The 17,661-nt window shown below is 48.6% G+C and overlaps 7 protein-coding genes across 7 annotated transcripts; 3 read left to right on the top strand and 4 right to left on the bottom strand.

The window, feature by feature from the left end:
• Positions 1–141: 141 nt before the first annotated feature.
• On the bottom strand, positions 142–1,771 carry C8Q69DRAFT_450430 (hypothetical protein). Its single transcript, XM_028629432.1, has one exon. The coding sequence runs from the start codon at positions 1,639–1,641 to the stop codon at positions 544–546; it is 1,098 nt and encodes a 365-aa protein (XP_028488896.1). The 5' UTR covers positions 1,642–1,771; the 3' UTR covers positions 142–543.
• A 380-nt stretch (positions 1,772–2,151) lies between these two features.
• C8Q69DRAFT_484216 (permease of the major facilitator superfamily) lies at positions 2,152–3,749 on the bottom strand (the record flags this gene model as incomplete). The annotated part of the gene is made up of 2 exons (XM_028631759.1): positions 2,152–3,410; positions 3,476–3,749. 2 exons carry the CDS (start codon positions 3,747–3,749, stop codon positions 2,152–2,154), a joined length of 1,533 nt encoding a protein of 510 aa, XP_028488895.1.
• A 485-nt stretch (positions 3,750–4,234) lies between these two features.
• Positions 4,235–7,057, bottom strand: C8Q69DRAFT_17241 (hypothetical protein). Its single transcript, XM_028625777.1, has 4 exons — positions 7,036–7,057; positions 5,550–6,973; positions 5,356–5,495; positions 4,235–5,296 (listed from the first exon to the last, which is right to left on the bottom strand). Exons 2-4 carry the CDS (start codon positions 6,701–6,703, stop codon positions 4,677–4,679), a joined length of 1,914 nt encoding a protein of 637 aa, XP_028488894.1. The 5' UTR covers positions 6,704–6,973; positions 7,036–7,057; the 3' UTR covers positions 4,235–4,676.
• An 882-nt stretch (positions 7,058–7,939) lies between these two features.
• C8Q69DRAFT_17010 (hypothetical protein) lies at positions 7,940–9,178 on the top strand. The gene is made up of 3 exons (XM_028625760.1): positions 7,940–8,401; positions 8,455–8,494; positions 8,617–9,178. Exons 1-3 carry the CDS (start codon positions 8,322–8,324, stop codon positions 9,055–9,057), a joined length of 561 nt encoding a protein of 186 aa, XP_028488893.1. The 5' UTR covers positions 7,940–8,321; the 3' UTR covers positions 9,058–9,178.
• On the bottom strand, positions 9,175–10,773 carry C8Q69DRAFT_502785 (S-adenosyl-L-methionine-dependent methyltransferase; the record flags this gene model as incomplete). The annotated part of the gene is made up of 5 exons (XM_028632426.1): positions 9,175–9,657; positions 9,736–9,881; positions 9,940–10,157; positions 10,214–10,458; positions 10,519–10,773. The coding sequence occupies 5 exons, from the start codon at positions 10,771–10,773 to the stop codon at positions 9,175–9,177; spliced, it is 1,347 nt and encodes a 448-aa protein (XP_028488892.1).
• Positions 10,774–11,875: 1,102 nt separating this feature from the next.
• On the top strand, positions 11,876–13,882 carry C8Q69DRAFT_502784 (cytochrome P450; the record flags this gene model as incomplete). Its single annotated transcript, XM_028632425.1, has 8 exons — positions 11,876–12,144; positions 12,208–12,338; positions 12,392–12,437; positions 12,506–12,776; positions 12,849–13,031; positions 13,089–13,157; positions 13,210–13,438; positions 13,497–13,882. 8 exons carry the CDS (start codon positions 11,876–11,878, stop codon positions 13,880–13,882), a joined length of 1,584 nt encoding a protein of 527 aa, XP_028488891.1.
• A 2,280-nt stretch (positions 13,883–16,162) lies between these two features.
• On the top strand, positions 16,163–16,624 carry C8Q69DRAFT_440356 (hypothetical protein; the record flags this gene model as incomplete). Its single annotated transcript, XM_028628639.1, has 1 exon — positions 16,163–16,624. One exon carries the CDS (start codon positions 16,163–16,165, stop codon positions 16,622–16,624), a length of 462 nt encoding a protein of 153 aa, XP_028488890.1.
• Positions 16,625–17,661: the final 1,037 nt, after the last annotated feature.

Here is a 17,661-nt window from a genome sequence, read left to right as displayed (position 1 = left end):
AACCTATGATATAAGACCCCATTGTCTGCACAAGATCGTAAAAATGCATCCATTTGAGATTACTGGTATTTTCACCTATACACTTTAAGGTATAGATGTTCGGTACATCAGATGACTATATTATATATCCGATAGTTCTATCCCTCCTAGCACGAAATAAGGGCGCATGTGCGCCTCGTTGTTGCGAAGAAGTTTTCTGCTTTAATTCTACTGGGGGTAGGGCATGGATATATATATATATGTTGCTCCGCTGTAACAGGTAAATATGCTATAGAATGCACTTTATAGACAGGATTACCAAGTTTTCGGCGACACATAGGTATTGAACCAAAGTGATTTCATGAGACATAATCCATAACTTATCATTATACCTTGAAGCCCGCATGGGACTGCACTTGCCGACAGAAAACGTGTCCGGCGTTCGTAAGAACAAACCCAAATGCTAGCCATGTTACGGTCATCATTGTCACCATAGACCATATGAGTACTGGTCTACTTGGCGCCTGACCAGGCTCATTAGGCGTTTACTATATCACTATCCAGTCAGTACGCCCCATTACTAGAAGGAACAGGAGATAAACCGACCTTCTGGATCCGTAGAATAGCCTTCCCGAAATTCTTGCCTTCGAAAATACCAACCAACGCCTCGGCCCCGTGGTCGATTCCTGCTGTTTCATCGATGCGAACCTTGAAAGTACCGTCCTTTATCCACTGCCCTAGTTTCATCTGATGCTCTTCTGCCCACCTAGGACCCATGTTTGCATCCGAAACGATAAACCCTCGCATCTCGAGTCTTTTTCGGAAGATGTGGATGAGATTCTTGAGCGGATACTGTTTCTCAGGTGGTAGGTTATATTGCGATATCATGCCGCATGTTACGATGCGGCCAAAGCTGTTCAATGCATCAAGGGCCGCTTCCAGCTGCTCGCCTCCGACGTTATCATAGTAGATATCGATACCTTCGGGAGCCAGGCGCTTCAAAGCATCCAGTGGCTTCTCCTTCTTATAGTTGAACCCGCCATCGAAGCCCAGGTCATTGAGGATATAGTTCAGCTTGTCGTCGGAGCCTACGCTGCCGATAACCTTCAGACCTTCGTGCTTGGCAAGCTGTCCCACGATCTGTCCAACGGCGCCGCTAGCGGAAGAGACAAAGATGGTTTCTCCCTTCTTCGGTTTTCCAATCTCATACAGGGACGAGTAGGCCGTTAAGCCAGATGAACCCAGCGCACCCAGGAAAACCCGGAGATCCTCGATGCCGAACGGGTTGCTGAGAAGCTTGATGGTTCTGGCCTGGAACGAATCGCCAGGAGCATTTGCATATTCCTGAATAGGGAAGAATCCAGTAACCAAATCACCCTCTTTGAACTGGCTATTGCTCGATTGCAGCACCTTGACTAGAGAACGGGTTGTGATAGGCTCTCCGGTCTTGAACGCGGGGAAATATGACTCGACTTCTGGAGGTCGCATACGTCCGCGCATGTACGGATCAAGACTCGAGTAGAGAACCTGGACGACGATACCGTCTGGTGGTGGTGGTGCCGAGATATCGAAAGGAACATCTTCCACGGCCACATGCTCTCCTACTACAGGGAATCCGGTGGGGATCTTTTTGTACAAGAGCGCGCGGACTGTGGGAACCATTGTGAAGATTTTGAAGGAATAATACCTATGACAGATCCAGGTAGCTTGAAGAGAACAAGTAAAGGGAGGGGATTAAGAAGTAGAGTCGTTCATTTCATGCTGGCGGGGAACCATGTAAGACATGTTTTGTAATCAGTAGTTTGAAGTGATTAGTTAACTAACTACCTGCTAGTCAAGTAACTACTGTAAGAGGGGAAGCCGAGGCACATCCTGCCCTATTGGTCACTGCTTGAGTATCGTATGATCGTATCACACCACGCCCATTGACGTGCAGCAGAATTTAAATCCTCTTCCAACTGATAAAACCTTGGGAGTTCCTAGTGCAACATAAAGTCAGGATTGAGAGCTACGATCCCTATCCTATCCAGAGAATAGGTAACGACCCAAATCCCAAAGAAACCATGTACGATTTTTCAAAGCGTGATAATAAATACCAAGCATGAAGGGCGGACAAAAATCAATAATGAAGAGACATCCCCAGTGCTTCAGGCCGCCTAGTCCCAGTAAAAATTAGAGAAACCAGCGGAATTCTGGACTATCGGGGCCGTTTCTCAGCCTCTCTGTCGGTACATCTCGAGCATCAATCTTCACTCCAGCCTGTCGATCTCTTCTCTTGTTATCTAGCCACATATAGATCCCGAGTAACGCAGCCAATAATGCACCGGTTGCCCCAAACGCAGCAATCGTGATGAGTGCTGGCATGTATTTTGGTTTATCCTTGGATCTGAAGACGTTGCTACTTACCAACCCCATCAGATTGGCAAGAGGCACACCGATACTCGTCAGTAAGACCCGTCTGCCCTCGTGGGCGACGTTATTGTTGTACCAAGTACTCAAGAGTACCGATGGCGCGGAAGTGCCCCATGTCATCATGAAAGTAGCATAATACGCAAGTCTGATCTGAGCTTGCACGTCGTTGATTGAGGCATAGATCATAAAACCTGCAAAAGTGAACAGGAACCCAAGGACTATGAAGACGGACCGGATTCGGGTGGCATCCGAAGCAAAGGCTAGGACAAGAAGCATGACAGCGCCTGTGATGTTGGGTGCCACGGTGTAAAGGTTAGTCTTAACGGTCGGATATCCCAGCCGCTGCACGATTTGAGGCATAAACAATGACACTCCTTGCAGAGGAACACCCAAACAGATCTCGATCGCCAGAAATGCATAGGTAGTCGGATGTTTGAAAATGACGAGAGCTTCGCGCAAGTTGAACTTCTCGTTGACAACAGAGCTCGAATCAACCTGAATGCGATGATATGCCAACCTCTTCTCATCTTCGTTGAGGAATTTCGCCTCAGCAGCGCTGCGTGGAAGATACCAAAAGGCGAAAATGGAGAAGAGGACCGAAGATGCTCCTTCAATGATAAAAAGGTAGCGCCAGCCCTCAATTCTCGTATCCCTGATTTGAAATACACCGAAGGCCAAGAGACCCGAGAATGCATTGGCGATGTTCGAAGCCGCATAGAAGATGGCGAGGCGTCGAGCAAGTTCCCCACGGCGATAGAAAGTGGTCAAGTAGTAAATCACAAGCGGGAAAAAGGCCGCCTCTGACATGCCCAGAAACCATCGGAGCGTGAAGATCCCACCAAAATTCCTGGTCGCTGCTCCCAACATTGTGAATGATCCGAAAGAAAACATGAGTATGGGAAGCGTGCGGTTAGCACCAAAGTGCTTTCCTAGCATTGCTATCGGTGGCGCAAAGACAACATAAGGAACAAAGAATATCGACAGGATAAGGTTATATTGATTAGGCTTGAAGTTTAGATCTATCGATATCCCAGTCAGAACCAAATGGTTGTGATCAGAAGCGCAGTGTGTCTTTGAAGCTTACCGTCACTGAGCCCATCAGTTTGAGCATTACTAAGATTCCCTTTATCAAGCGCATTGAATAGATACATGGTAGCGATGATCGGTAATAGTCTGATGTCAAACTTCCGGCAAAGAGAACGCTCAGCCTGGTGGTCAATCACACGCGCGACATCGTGGATGATGCCTGCTTGGCCGACTCCGCTATCGATCTTGTCAATGTCATGGTAGCTTGTCTTAGAGACCGCATCCTTTGTGACATCATCTGCCACTGAATGATCTTCTTGACTGGAGACCATGGCCGTGACTGAATGATCTCGTTGATATTCTGGACGGAATCTTCCAGCGCCAGCTGTACGACGATGGGAGAACATCTCAATGCTTGGCTATATAACAGTCTGATTAGACTGCTGTTATCATGCCAAGGAGCGAAGCAAGAGAGGCCCAAGCCCAGATAACAAGGCGATAGGGTTACATTATTATCTGGAATCCCGACAGAAACTCCGCATTCCAGTACCAAGAACGGCAAGAATGATTGGCGCGGGGAATCCTCGTCGCTGTAAGGAAATTCTGGGGATGATCACCTTCTGCAGACTGTTGTGGGATAATGACCTTTCTCTCGCCGCATGTCAGAGCTGGTGTTACATACAATAAACAGAGAGCCCGAAGAGACAGTTCCGGGAGGGACCTTTGATGTTCCTAAACCATGCTTTTGAGCTCTGTCGGTCTTCTGTATCGCGATTATCAAGGCAGATCTTAACAGATAAGGAACCAGAGCCAGATAACCAAAAGACCGAAGGTGAAATGGGCTTCCACTTCCAAAAGAACGGCTAACTGGTCGAGGGAGCAAGCTTATCTCGAATACGGGAAACCCCGCGCCCCCAAGCGCATCAATAATGACTTTGAATGACTTCACCCCACAGCAACGGCTTATATCGCCATCTTCCTGGAAATTCAGCTTTGCGAGGCACGGGATATAAGGGATGAAGGGATGCAGGAAGGCAGGAGTAAAAATGCTGCAGCTTACCTATCCTGCGATACCTCCAGTAGCAATGGTGTATCCCAGATTACCAGAAACTGTCCGATCTTGGAGTCGTGGCACCTCGCGACAAGGTTAATAAGCCAGACCGGGATATCGATTTGAGTTTCTCCATTATTTACTATCGACTAACCGATGGACATGAAACGTGGGATATCATTAACATCACAGAGATCCAACCAATACATTACTTCCTCGCCGTGACATCTGCAGACAACGGCATCAGTTCCCCATTCTTGATCCAAACATCCAACTTATGAGCCAAGCGTTCTTTGGTATCGACGAACATATGCTGCCAACCGAAGAGATGGAGGCCTTGATCGCCGCCCCCTAATGTGGAAATCTCCTCTCGAGACGCGAGCCATCGCTCGCGAAGGCCGGGCCATTCTTCATCCATTCTTGAACCCACAAATTCTACTTCATCCTGTGCATTTGCGAGAGGGAAGGCATAGCTTTTGTGGGCAGCAAAGAAGGACAGAGATAGCCTATCATGATCCGCAGCAAGGAATTCTTCTATATGTGCCGCATTCTCTTCGCACGAGGAGTCTTCATGAAGGCTTGTTCGCACAGGATCTGAAGTGTAGTGAGATGATAAGCGTGCGATGTAATCTGCGGACGCACCCTGGATGCTATTACCCATCACGACAGGATGGGGCCTTGACTGATTCGGCAAACTATAAAGGTCGTCAAGCGTCACTTGTCTGACCTTCCAATCGACAGGCTCGAGCCGCGTGTCGCAGCGAGTCTCTTGATCTTCCTTGTTACCTGTATGGTGGAGATCTGCTAGGAACACATTGAAATGGATTCCTGTAACTCGTCAGCAGTCTGAAAACATTTGGTGCTATATAGCAAACAGACTATCATACCATGTGGACAGAAGTGCCGGTCAATCATGACGAAGGTCTGTTCCTCTCGAGCAAGTTCGTTGCGGAGAAGGATATAACCGGGATAGCAAGCCGCCGCTGTCAACCCTTTGGCAGACTTTTGGACTGTTCCGAGCAGCAGTCTGAGTGGACCGTTAGATATGTTCGCTTCAAGACAGTACACCAGAATGGATCACCTTGCCATGTTACTTGATGGAGAGTATCTCACCGAAAGGGACTGCAGCCAGGCGCAGCTGAAATCGGATAGCCACATCTGAAGAGCTCTGAGCTCCAGCGCCATTCTCTCAAGCTTTGCTTTCTTATATTCCACGTTTTTGAAATTCCAGGACTGCTCCATCAACTCATATCCGCGGCTGACTGCACCTTCCGGATATAGACGAGCGCCGACGACGTCCCTGGAACAAAAGAATGTCTTGTACTTTGAGAGGATATAGGAAAAAACAATGAATCGAACCACAAGCCTACCATCGAGGAGGTCCCATCGCGTTTGAAGAGGGGAGACATCACTTTCGAAGTCATCAATGGAAGGAGTGGCTCCGGACGAGGGGCTCCTTGGTGGACTTGAAGGGGGAACCCCAATGTTCCACTCATAGGCGGAATGGAGGGGACCGTGTCTTCCAGCACCATGGAGCCAATTTTGCTTTGTGTGATCGAGCTCAAGAGGGAGTCCTGCCAGATTCAAGCACGAGAGCTGATTGCTAAGAAGCCCAGGGTCTTCGAGGTCGGGGTTCTCGGGGCTCTCGGGGCTCTCGAGAGAGGCGGGGGTTAAGTTCCCGTTATTCAAGACAGTGATAAAAGGGACGCCTTTCTGGCTCTCCCCGGAAGGCTCGATGCTGCCGTATAAACCCTCGCGGTTTCGCGGGAAGAAAGGCTCTGTCCATCCCAAGACGCCGAGTATATGTTCAGATGTGTCCTCTTTGGCCCCTAAACCGAGCCTCGTTGGATGAACTCGGTCATATGTGAGTGCCGCGCAGAGTTTCTTTGCTCGCTCACGTGTTTCTTCCAACGATTGGATATACTTGTTGATCCACAAGGGGATCCTTGGTGTCCCGACAGTTTGGTCGAGTATCAGTTGGCGGTGCACTGAGAAGACTTCAAGCAACATCCCTGCTCGAAGATGACATGCTGTATCTCCTCCGTGTGCATCGAAGGCCATGAAACCAACTGACTGTGGACCATTGTTGGTCCCCAGGAGGAGGCCGCGGAACAACTCGAGTGCTTCAATAGCGTCTGAAGCGCCTCGAACCAAGTCTGTTAAGAATGCAGGGTAGAGGAGCCTCCTGTGAGAGCGAATCCGCTGCTCGAACGCGGGAAAGAGGAAGTCGGCCATTTGAATGATATCAATGCTAACGGACGAAGCAGAAAGACTCGCAAAGGAAACATAGAAGAGGATATCATGGAAAATAGGGTCTTTGATATCCGCTCAGACCCTGATTCTGTAAGTATTTCCCTACTAAATACCTCCTTGCCTGAGCAATCACCTCGTGGAATATCCAGAGCCCCGGGAAACCTAGATCTCTTTGACCCGAACTTTGCGGAGCAAAGGACTGCCTGGCCCCTAACGAACAGAAGTCCCCGAAGGGACGGGTTGAATCTGACTGTAAGTGGAGCCCTGAAAGTAATCTATGTCGATTGTCACTCAGGTAACTGATTTGGTATAATCTCCACTCACACCGGTTCGAGTACGTAACTTGACATGTCACGGGCCAATCGAGGTGTTACAAGAAGCGCGCAGAAGCTTGCTTTCACCAAGGAAGTATAATTTCTCATGAGAATTGTTGTTATCTGTTAGCTGGAGAGGAGTTTCCCGAAGCGACAGAATACTCGAGAACCGCCAATGGAGGACTGATCGCAGCCCGGTAACGAAGAAAGAAAGGTTTCAACGACACTCAATTCGAGTTTCCAATTGACATATTTTCTGTGCAAGCTGAACGGTACTATCCACAGGGGCTAAATCATCCTCCTTTCGCCTTGGTGTTAAGTTGTCTCGCAAGCTCTGCGGAACGCTGTCGAGTGGAAGTCCAAGCAGCGGGACGAAGTCTTCAGGACCTGTACGGCCAGACAATGGGCCAAGAACTCGGGATTCAGAACTACAAAAGAACGAATTATTGAGCAATATCGTTTGATATTTCGGGGACTACGCCACCAATAATCCTTTCCAGCCCTGTGTGCTTTCTTTTTCATTAGTGGAGTGGCTTATTCATGACAGTGGTGTACGTAAATTACGAAACCCTGCCGATGGAGTCACTTCATTGAGGAATCACGTATCCACACAGACGGACTAACTTGAGGGCCTTGGCCTTGTGAAAGGGATCCCCCATACGGGTTTTGAAGAAGCAGCACAGATAGCCGGGAGATCGGTGTCTGAATCGCTCCGCTTGAACTACTCCAACGTCTGATATCAACGCAAAAGCGTTGCCCAGGACTTCATTACAGCTCACGGCAATCGTCCGGCTTTAGCTCAAGGTTGTATGATAACTCCACTCTCGGGCTTGTGCGGATGCCAAGTGTTGTTCCTGAAGGTTGAGTATCACGAGCACAATTGATCAGGAAAACCTCGGAATAAGAGACATCAATAATAGCCGCATGGTTCCAGTACGTTCCTTGGAATCTGCTCCCATTAGTGGAGCAGAACATGGTCTTCAACTTCGCTTGAAGGGGCCTGATGATCTCTGATCAAAGTTATGCGATTATCAGATAACTATAACGGCAGCATCGCCGTTAGAGTGGGACTAAGCGGGATCCACTTCTGACGCTTATGTCGACAGGGACATCCTGGGAAACTTATCCATCCGAAGATGCTTTGGACTCTAAAGAGAAGAGAGCTAGGCAGACTGATCTACCAGTTCAATGGGGATATTCACTCGAATTCCCACAGAGTGACGCCATGATGGAATGACTGATGGAATCCGTCTACGGCGGTAAATGAACTATCGGGCCAAGAAATAATGGACTACCATGGAACTATCATACAGTCGTCGGGCATCTGCAAATATGCTATAGCCCTTAACCTAGTGTCAGCCTTGAGGTAAGTCCCCTATTAGAACACGGAGTTTGTTTTCTGGATAGTTATTCATTTAGGAAGTCAATGAAATTGTCTAAAAGTCCGAAGGAAAAGATGGTTTGTTTTACCGAGGAGCACAAACTATCGGCAGGGTCCGGCCCATTTCCGACAGAGGCAGGGATATTGACTGTCGAAGAGTATATAGTACTTGAAGAATTATGAACTAATTTCTCGACTAGCTATTATACTCGGCCCGCGTGTCCCACCCCAAGCTCCCCAGAGGATCCAATTCTCCACGGCCGAGACATCTGTTCCCGCCTGATCGGCACGCCACATGTTCGAACCACTTCACGCTCAGCGTGCTCGAAAAATCATTATTCACGGTAAATAGGGATGATCAGCATGGCCCCCGATCGAGGTGGCCAGCGACACGTCCTGTCAGCCTGGAGTCCTTTGCAAGGACATCTCTTAGGTTCGATCCATGCCGGCCACTTTCCGTCCTTGTGGGAATCTGTCCGGACGATACGGCTAATCACACAAAATTTCTCATCCTGGGAGACCTACTTGGTGCTTTGAGGGGGTTCTGCATATGGTATGGTGTCCAATCATTCTATTTGGTGACGATTCAATATACAATTACTGCTAAAAGAAGAAAAGGGAAAAAAAAGGGAAGTTTCTGATGAACTACTATTCCCTAAGTATGGGACGGATGAGGCTGCCTAAAGAAGCATCCGGCATATCTTGAATCTACTAGAACGGCACCTTACGTGCGTTAGACATTCTAACTGAGAATACCCTCAGCGAAGCAGACATTCAAGGATGGTCTCATCTCCCAAGTTGCGCCACACTTTGACCAGTTTCAGGCCTGCCTGCTGGACTAGAGCCTGATATTCAAGCTTCGTCCGCTGCTTGGCGTTCAAACATGTGTATACCTGCAGATCTAGCCTGCTGGTGGGTGCGTCTCCCCAGTTTGCCAACAACGGCTCAGGTGCTACGAAGTGTGGCTCGCTGTTAGATCCTTTCTCGGCTGTGGTGCTGTCATCTGCGGACCGATATGTGGGACAGACAACGTGCTCACAAATTAGCAGCTTGCTCTGTGCAGACATCGAGGAAGTACAGCCACTAAGGATCTTGATGGCTTCTGCGTCCGGCCAGTCGTGAATGACATGGCGCAGGAAGTAGATATCCGCACCCTTAACAGGGGCGGACTTGAAGAAGTCCAGTTCCATGAACTCCGCACGACCCGACTTCAAGATGTCAGGGAAGTTTTGTTCAAGGTTCTAAAGTAACGAGTCGAAGTTAATATTTTGGTCCTCATGCAGGGAAGGATACCAGGTCCACGGGAGTCATGCAGTTACCTTTTGGAACTCAGGTCCAGTATCCGGAATATCCTGCACCGTCAGTCGTAGGTCCGGGTTGGCTTGAAGGATGGGGAACGTCGCGGCCCCAATTCCACCCCCGACATCTACGATTTTGGCGCCTTTCTGAGATCCCCAGGGGTACACTGCAATCTCGTCGTCAATTGTCTCCTTTTTCGGTAAAGAGACGCTAGGTCGACTTACAGCTGAGGTATTGACCAAGATTGAATCCTTTCCCGGCCATGGCCTTCTTCGCCCTTATTCCTATATCCTGTCTTTCAGTCGCAACATACTGGAAGTATGTGAGCGACGTATTGTAGGCAATGTTGAAAGGAGCCTTGTTTGCTTCCGTGGAGTCCTTGTACTCAGGAAGGGTAAGTGCTTCCCATGACTTGCATGAGGAAACGCGAGCTTCGTCGGCGCTGGAATAGCATTATCAGTATCGCCCCTGTGGTTATATCCCCGCTGGCAGACATACCAATGCCCGACAATTGCTCTCTTTCCTTCAGGTTTGAACCTCGCAGAGAGTGCATTGTTAGCAAACCTGTTCGGTGCTGTCTCTTCGAAGATGTATGAGTTGCACAGGTTCCTCAAGAAACGGCCGAGTTTGTCAGCATTCAAACCCGCCTGAGCAGCAATTTCGTCTATATGACGGTCGGTGTCGCCGATCAAGTTGGGGACATCCGCTTGACAGGCGACCAGAAGAGCGGTCTCATCATGATACTGAATCAAAGATATTAGTCTCGACTATGACCACTATTCTACGAAAGCCAAGTATCTTACTCCGTATATGATATCGTTGAGGAAGGTGTTCGGATCAAGGAGAGCCCTGAGCATCTGCGCCGAGGACGAAACAGTCCTCAGAGCTTGTGCCAAATGGGGGTCATTCCTGCTGTAGATCGGATGGGGTTCGTTGGTCTTCAATGTCAGAGGAGGATCTCCATTCTCAGTAACGTTCTTCTTGATAATATCTATAGAAGAATTGATGAGGTCTCGAAGCTGCTCGAGCTCTTGAACTGGATTCTTCTCGGTTGCCATTATGCGGAAATGATATCAACAACCAACGGAGGAATTTTAAGACTGGAAGAAAGCTTTTCTCTTCAACTCCCTCAAAAGGACGACTCCGTTGGTTTATCTAGAAATCTGCTACTCAATATCGTGGTCCCTTGAGCATTCGTACGGCTACAACTCAAATCACCACACGGTCAAACTGTGACCAACAGTACGACCCATTGAAGCGGATCAGAACCCGCACACATTTTACATTCTGGTGATCTCAAGACCGATCGGGATTCTCCAACTGGCGATCTCCGGACGCAATAAGTCTCATGTAGAGAGCCTCCCCTCCTTGGCGGAGCCTACCTTGGCAAGACTGAAAAAATAGCCGGTGGGTGGAACTAAATCGTGCTAAGAGGGACTTGGGGCTGAGAGTCCTGTCAACATGCCCTAATCAATCTTTCTCCATCATGAAGATTCTCAGCCGTGTGTCATGCTCATAGATTGCACGGACGAAAAAAGAAAAATGATCACCATTGATGTTTACCTTATTCTAACATCCTCCGAAATCGGGCAACTGCACGATGCAGCCACCCTGCTTCACAACGTCGATTCCTTCTTCAGTTTCTCTGTTAAAGTTGACAGCCCTGAGATAGCGGAGTGGAGGCCTACAGCCCGTCTCTCTTGTATTGGTACCGTATTACTAGGAGAGTATGGCGGGTTCCATTCTAGCACATTTTGAGGCCACAACCAAACCTTGATGGTCCCCGAGGAGATGTGTCCTGCTAAATGGATCTACCTAGTATGTGTGCCTCACGACAGGGTTTTAGGTACACAAGAGCCGGGTCACGGAAACTTCTCGATATCTCAACGTGATGTTTTGTCGTGGATACTTGGGAGTGGCCATCTTCAGCATTGCGGAGTCATACTTGCTTACGAATAACAGTGAGCATAGTGATCACTTCTCTGATGAACTGCAGGGTATCCCCTGCATTCAGTGCTTAATATTGACGGTCAGTATCAGTAGATCCTTGTCTTACATGAATTATACAGCTTTCTATAACCTCGACTGGGATCGTTCCTGTTCATCCTCGCAGACCCAATTTCATTTGCTCTAAACAGACATTGGACGAGAAAATCCAAAATGAATTTGACATCAACAAGTGACAGAGTATCTGTGGTGTCTTATCTAGATTCGACAGTAAATGAAGATGAACTGTCAAGTCAGACGCCCGTGTACACTTTGATCTTCTCAATTTTGAAGATCCGGTTCACTCTGCTGCTCCTGATTCTTGGGGCCATTGCAGTTTTGCATTCAAGAAAAAGGGCAAACGCGTTCCACTACAAGCATATCGATGGCAGAAAGATGAAGATCCTTGACAAAGATACTAGGTATCTCCGTTTCACTCATGGGTAAGCATATCCCGACCGCGTTGTACCGACACTCTGGATCGTGAGCTTATTCTCGACCCACAGGAAGGAGCTCTCTCAAGAGGGAGAACAAAAGAGCGGACCAGACCCGTATCTTGTCAAGAACAAATCGAAGATCGAACTGGTGTTGTTCAGTCCTAATCAGGTTCGCGACTTCTTCGAAAAGGATGCTAGATGTAAGTTCTGAGTGCAGCCTGGAGATACGGGGTGCTGATTTTCGCCCCCCTAGACCATGAGAAGAAACAGGATGCCAATATGGGCCAGTATTTCCTAAGGTATAGAAACCGTGTCCTTTCCTCTCATACTCTGATCGGGAGGGAGCTGACGCGCATTTGATCCATAGGAGTCTAGGCCAGTGTGTTGGCGTCCAGAACGGAGAGAGATGGCACAAAACTCGCAGACATCTCGAAGCTCATTTTTCGGCTGGAGAAGCAGCTTCGATGATCCTTGAGTTCCAGAAGGCCCTTACGGACTGGGCAACAAAGCTGCCCGGCGACTCCGCAGCCACACCTACTTCTCCGAGTACCTTCCTCGCAGACAGTGTTGCGGCATGCAGAAAACTGCCCTTCCGTATGATTTCCATGTCTCTGTACGGTGACATGCTTACTGACGAGGTAAGAAATTCACTCCTGGGATGGGGAGAATATCAGAAGTTCGCACGGTAGCTGATGCTCCTTCTATTGTAGGTCTTTGAGAGATTGTGGCACTTGAACAAGATCCATGAGAAAGTGACTGCTCATACCTTCTTCGGAACCTGGGAGAACATGCGGTTTTACCGTTACCTGCCTACAGCTGCCAACCGAGCACTGCACGCGTATGAGGATGGTTGGAAAGAATTCAACTTGGATGTGATCGGGGAGGCAAGGAAGGTAGGCGTGAACATCGGATTCCAACCACCGGGCCTTATCAGCTGATTTCATATAAAGTCGGGTACGCCTTGTCGTGCAGAACGGATGTTCCAAGCCGTTGAGCGCGGTGAGATGACCACAGATATGGTAAGCCAAAACCGATGGATTTGTCTCCCGACATCGACTGACTAGTTGTCAGTTCCTACAATCGCTGGACGAGATCCTTTTCACCAACATTGATGTCACATCCGCTCAATTTGCGTACGCATTGATCAATATAGGGCGGACACCGAACTCCCAGCAGCGTCTATACGAGGAGGTGAAAGCCATCGAAAGCGACGAGACGAAGATCGCAGAGTTTGTCAGAAGAGAAGACACGTTCCTTCACAAGACTTACCTCGAGATTCTCCGTAATAACCCGCCAGTCTGTGAGTATACCTTGGGAGTCTGTACCATTCTAATCGCTGCTGATAATCGACGCCTCAGGGTTCTCTCTCCCCGAGACAACCGCCGTAGAGAAACGCATAGATGGCTTTCTCATTCCAGCCGGAACTACCGTGATCATCGATACCCAGCGACTCAACAAAACGTCTCCCATCTGGGGAGAGGATGGTTATTCCTTCCGTCCAGAGCGATGGGATAAAATCACTAGCCGAGAGGCCCGTTATAGTATGCTGGGATACGGAATGGGCCCGCGAAAGTGCCTGGGCAAAAACGTCGCCAACGTGATCATAAAACAGTTCTTGGTGGCTGTTATGCAGCACTTCGAGCTGAACACTGGTGACGGTGCCACCCACATCAAGAGAGATAGGTTTACTTGTATGCCGGAACAGGTGGTCGAGTTCCGGCAGAGAAAGATAGTGCAAGAGTAGAGCACTGAATATCGCATGCAACGACTCTTACGCACCAATGTATATATGATGATGCCTTTTGGGATAAGGTGAAAAAGAGGATGATTTCTTTGGATCTAGGATATGTCGGTTGGATTGAGATGAGTCTCGAGGGTTTAATAATGGCAGGAGATGATGCGAACTGTATCACTTTCGGGCAGTGTACTATCTTTTTTCGTTGGGTCTGCTGCCACTCCCCTCGTCTGCAACGTTAGGTAGAGAGATTCGCCAATTAACAAAATTACATAAAAATGATCGCTATATAGAAAGCTGAATATTCGGTCCAAAGCCGGAATCGGAGTCTCCCGTGTAGGTACTCGGAAACAGTGCACACTGCGTCTCTCCGGCTCGGGTCGATAAAGTTCCCTCAGGTATGTAATTATTGTGAACCGTCTCTATACTCTACGTGTAGAACGGGTTCGGAGTAGTTTCTCGAAGCGGATGACAGTAAATGAATAGCGGTGGATCTCGATGTCGGATGGCGTCTTATTATGGTTGAAAATAGTGACGATCCGCTCGGTCTTCCCCGTGCCGTGGCTTGATCAACCGTTAGCATGAGGTTTGTTCGCAGCACGTTCGCGGAAGCCAAGGGAAGGCGTGGATCCCATATTGCACCGTGTCTTGGCAAATTGTGGGCGCGATCGCTTATTTTACCTGCATCTTTGCGAATAATGAGCTGCTCTGCTCTAGTGATGAAGGACCTTGTGCAGATATGGGGTGGTGGAGTGTCCTCGCTTAAGACATGCAATGACCTTAAGAACGAAGTGATTCCGCTGTATGTAAGTAGAGTATGTGGAGGTTAAATGGCATTGCTTATTCCAGTATCTGAATTGGCCTTGATTGTGTATCTTGGGTTTTTTTGGCATCAGGGAACTTCTCGTAGATCCATGCAAGTATGTAGTTCAATCAGCTAACATAGATAGCCGACACGTATTCACCTGGCTTACGGACGAAAGATATTCAACTCTACCTTGTCTTTGGAAGGTTATTTCATGATGGTATGACTTGTCGTTCTTAGTTGCCGTCACGATCCACCGGCTCATGGTTGACACGCGCATAGGAACAGCTTGGAACTGTACCTGTTTAAGCGCAGCTCCGATGCAGGAATCCCGTCCCGGTTAATGACCCAGGCTGAAAAATAGAGCCTTTTGTCTTTCACAGAGACGATCATCCCACTAGAGCCCACCGTCTTGGACGGGGGAACTTCCTTGCTGGGGCTGGACTGGATCAGATAAGATTCCGGGACGAGAGAAATTATTGACCCTTTTTCTCCGTCATGGATGGGATGGGGCCGATTTTTATCTGATAATCAGTGCTGTTGATCAGTGGGGATATCGAACAGGTACCGACGAACCAGAAAGCTGCCCGTTCACGGTTGACAGGGTTCTTAACAACATCGTCCGCACACTGCCGTCCCTTTGGACCATTCATCTCTCCACGGGCGGAGGTCATTTCCGGCTCAGTCGAAGGGCAAAGGGAGGCAATCGCTATGCATTTCCTGTCATAGTGCAGATATCACGCTATGGAACGTTCTCTTTGACCGGATCAAGTATACTGCGCCGCAGGATTGCGTCCGAAAAACGGAGGAAACGCAGCTCGATATCCAAAGGTCTCATGGGCTGCAGGAATTCCGTGCTTTTCTCCTCGCTATATCTACACCCGAGAAGTGCAATTGAGGTTGCGAAGAATGGATAGGTGCCGGTAAATTCCGAGATTGATAACCGTACAGATAACACCTTCTGCGATTGTATATGCTTATTTCTTGAAAGAATCATGGTCTGATTGTTTGAAGATCCCAGATCTTATGAATGACTATTATGCATCGGGTAAAAAAGAACTGATCATGGTCTGTTGTAGGTAGACTTTCACATGCAACATGCTTGGTTCCTGAAGGAATATACTTCGGCCATCTCTCAGACTTGAATTAGGCTATCGGGTGCCGGCCATACAGCCCAATAACTGCAGCAAAGAATTGGTGATCTAGTATGTGCCGATCTCAATATCATGCGTAGTTCCCTTCGGGCAGATCTCCGTTACTGGAAGGCTGCTTACCACAATGTAACCATGTCCCACCCAATTTCTCGTGCCTCTCTGGATGAAATGCATATAAAGGGAGCTTTGGATCCGTAGTTTCGTTTCGTTTCGTTTCTCACTCCGATCAGCTCAGCTCAGCTCAGTCGCTCATTCCTCAAAACCAGGCAGCTGACAGCTGTCAATTCCTTCGTTTCGACGATCAAGCCATCGAGCTAGCTGTTCATCAAAATGAAGTTTTTCTCCTTTGCCCTTATGGGGCTCATCGCCTCGTCCTTTGCCGCTCCAGAAGCTACCACGACAACCTCGAGCGCGACGGTTACTACCTCTCACAAGCCAAACCTTGCAGAGCCCATTGCCAACGACAACTCACCCGTTGACGCTTTCGTCCAGTGTCTCTGGCCCGTCAGCGACCGCATCGTGGGCGAGCTTGGAGGGCTGTCCGACCTCAGCTTCAACAAGCTCATCGATGAAATCCACTGGGAGGTCATCTGGTGGGGTGACCCATCCAAGTGGGCGCCCGACCTTTTGGGAATTGGAATCAACGCAACTTTCGTTGCTGCCTGTCTCCTGGAAACCGTGGGAGAAGGGGTCGCTCTGACCACTACCGACCTGCTGAACGAGTTCTTGAAGACATTCGACCTCATTCCTCGAAACGCAAGCAACACTGCCGTGCCTGGCCTCAGGAGATAGAAAGGCTAGCCTTGTCCATGCATCACCGTCGGTAACTGTCGAACCTGGGATTGATCGATGGGGGAAACCGTTTCTTCTCGATGCGCGTCACCGCCTAAACACCACATTCGACACGGAGCTCGAGTGGGTGGCCACTGAGTTTACGGGTAGACTATCATGGGATACGACGAGGAGTAGGATATAATTTCTTTGATCGTGTCTATATATATTATACTTTATGTCTATGTTAGTACATAATAAACTCTGCTTCTTCAATGCCACAGGAAATATTTGATTCTCACTTGGAACGGTATCTCGAGCGTACAGTAACGACGAGGCAATAAGTCCGTATCCGGAACGATAGAATACAGATGCTGTTAACGAGATCCTGGTGATAAAGAAATGATACCATATCGCGCGCCTGACAATACTGTGCGAGCTTCCATGACAACAGGTCACTGACTGCACAAACCGCTGTTCATTATCAGGGACACTTGATGCAAATCATAACTGCAAGTACCGTTCCATATCAGAAAATAGATTCTGGTCGTAAGTAATTATCATCACCCAAAAAGCAGAGGAGCTTCCGGAAGGTGACTGACGCTTGAAGGGTCGAATTCCTCAAAACGCGGAAAAGGCACTTTTGGGAAAACAATGCGGACTCGTTCCCGCGGGCCGGCACTCACCGATTCCGCCGTGTCCTCTGCATGTGTCTTGCGATAGTTGTCTGTTTCCACAACCAGCTATTCAAGTCCCTTTGTGCTCGTGGACTCGTGGTCTAGTGGTACTCGTCTTCGAAATGTCTGTCTCGAAGGCTTGAGACCATCAAAGCCAGCTCTTCGAGATCTGCCCTATGCTGGGGTTTGCCTCGGGTGTTTCGGAAGCTTGTGTAAGGGGGAAATGCTATTGAGAACTTGATGAGGAATTTCTGTACGAGTACAAAAGAGCACTCTTACAGAGAAACACAGGTTTGTGGAGAAGTGCGAAATCTCGGTCAAGGCGCCAACCGGTCAATTTCCGGTCATGCGATTGACGAGGGTCATCACGACATGTCACCT

The sequence above is a fragment of the Paecilomyces variotii genome (genome assembly GCF_004022145.1).
Source record: "Paecilomyces variotii strain CBS 101075 chromosome Unknown C8Q69scaffold_1, whole genome shotgun sequence".
Taxonomy (NCBI): Eukaryota; Fungi; Ascomycota; class Eurotiomycetes; order Eurotiales; family Thermoascaceae; genus Paecilomyces; species Paecilomyces variotii.
This window is presented reverse-complemented; position numbering and strand designations above follow the sequence as displayed.

Excerpts from the sequence above, each read along its gene's own strand:
- C8Q69DRAFT_450430 (XM_028629432.1), bottom strand. The coding sequence starts at position 1,641 with ATGGTTCCCACAGTCCGCGCGCTCTTGTACAAAAAGATCCCCACCGGA.
- C8Q69DRAFT_17241 (XM_028625777.1), bottom strand. The coding sequence starts at position 6,703 with ATGGCCGACTTCCTCTTTCCCGCGTTCGAGCAGCGGATTCGCTCTCAC. Across the intron at positions 5,496-5,549 it reads CCATCAAGTAACATGGCAAG|ACTGCTGCTCGGAACAGTCC; the intron begins GTGATCCATTCT and ends CGGTCCACTCAG. Across the intron at positions 5,297-5,355 it reads CCGGCACTTCTGTCCACATG|GAATCCATTTCAATGTGTTC; the intron begins GTATGATAGTCT and ends GACGAGTTACAG.
- C8Q69DRAFT_17010 (XM_028625760.1), top strand. The coding sequence starts at position 8,322 with ATGGACTACCATGGAACTATCATACAGTCGTCGGGCATCTGCAAATAT. Across the intron at positions 8,402-8,454 it reads AACCTAGTGTCAGCCTTGAG|GAAGTCAATGAAATTGTCTA; the intron begins GTAAGTCCCCTA and ends TTATTCATTTAG. Across the intron at positions 8,495-8,616 it reads AAAGTCCGAAGGAAAAGATG|CTATTATACTCGGCCCGCGT; the intron begins GTTTGTTTTACC and ends TTTCTCGACTAG.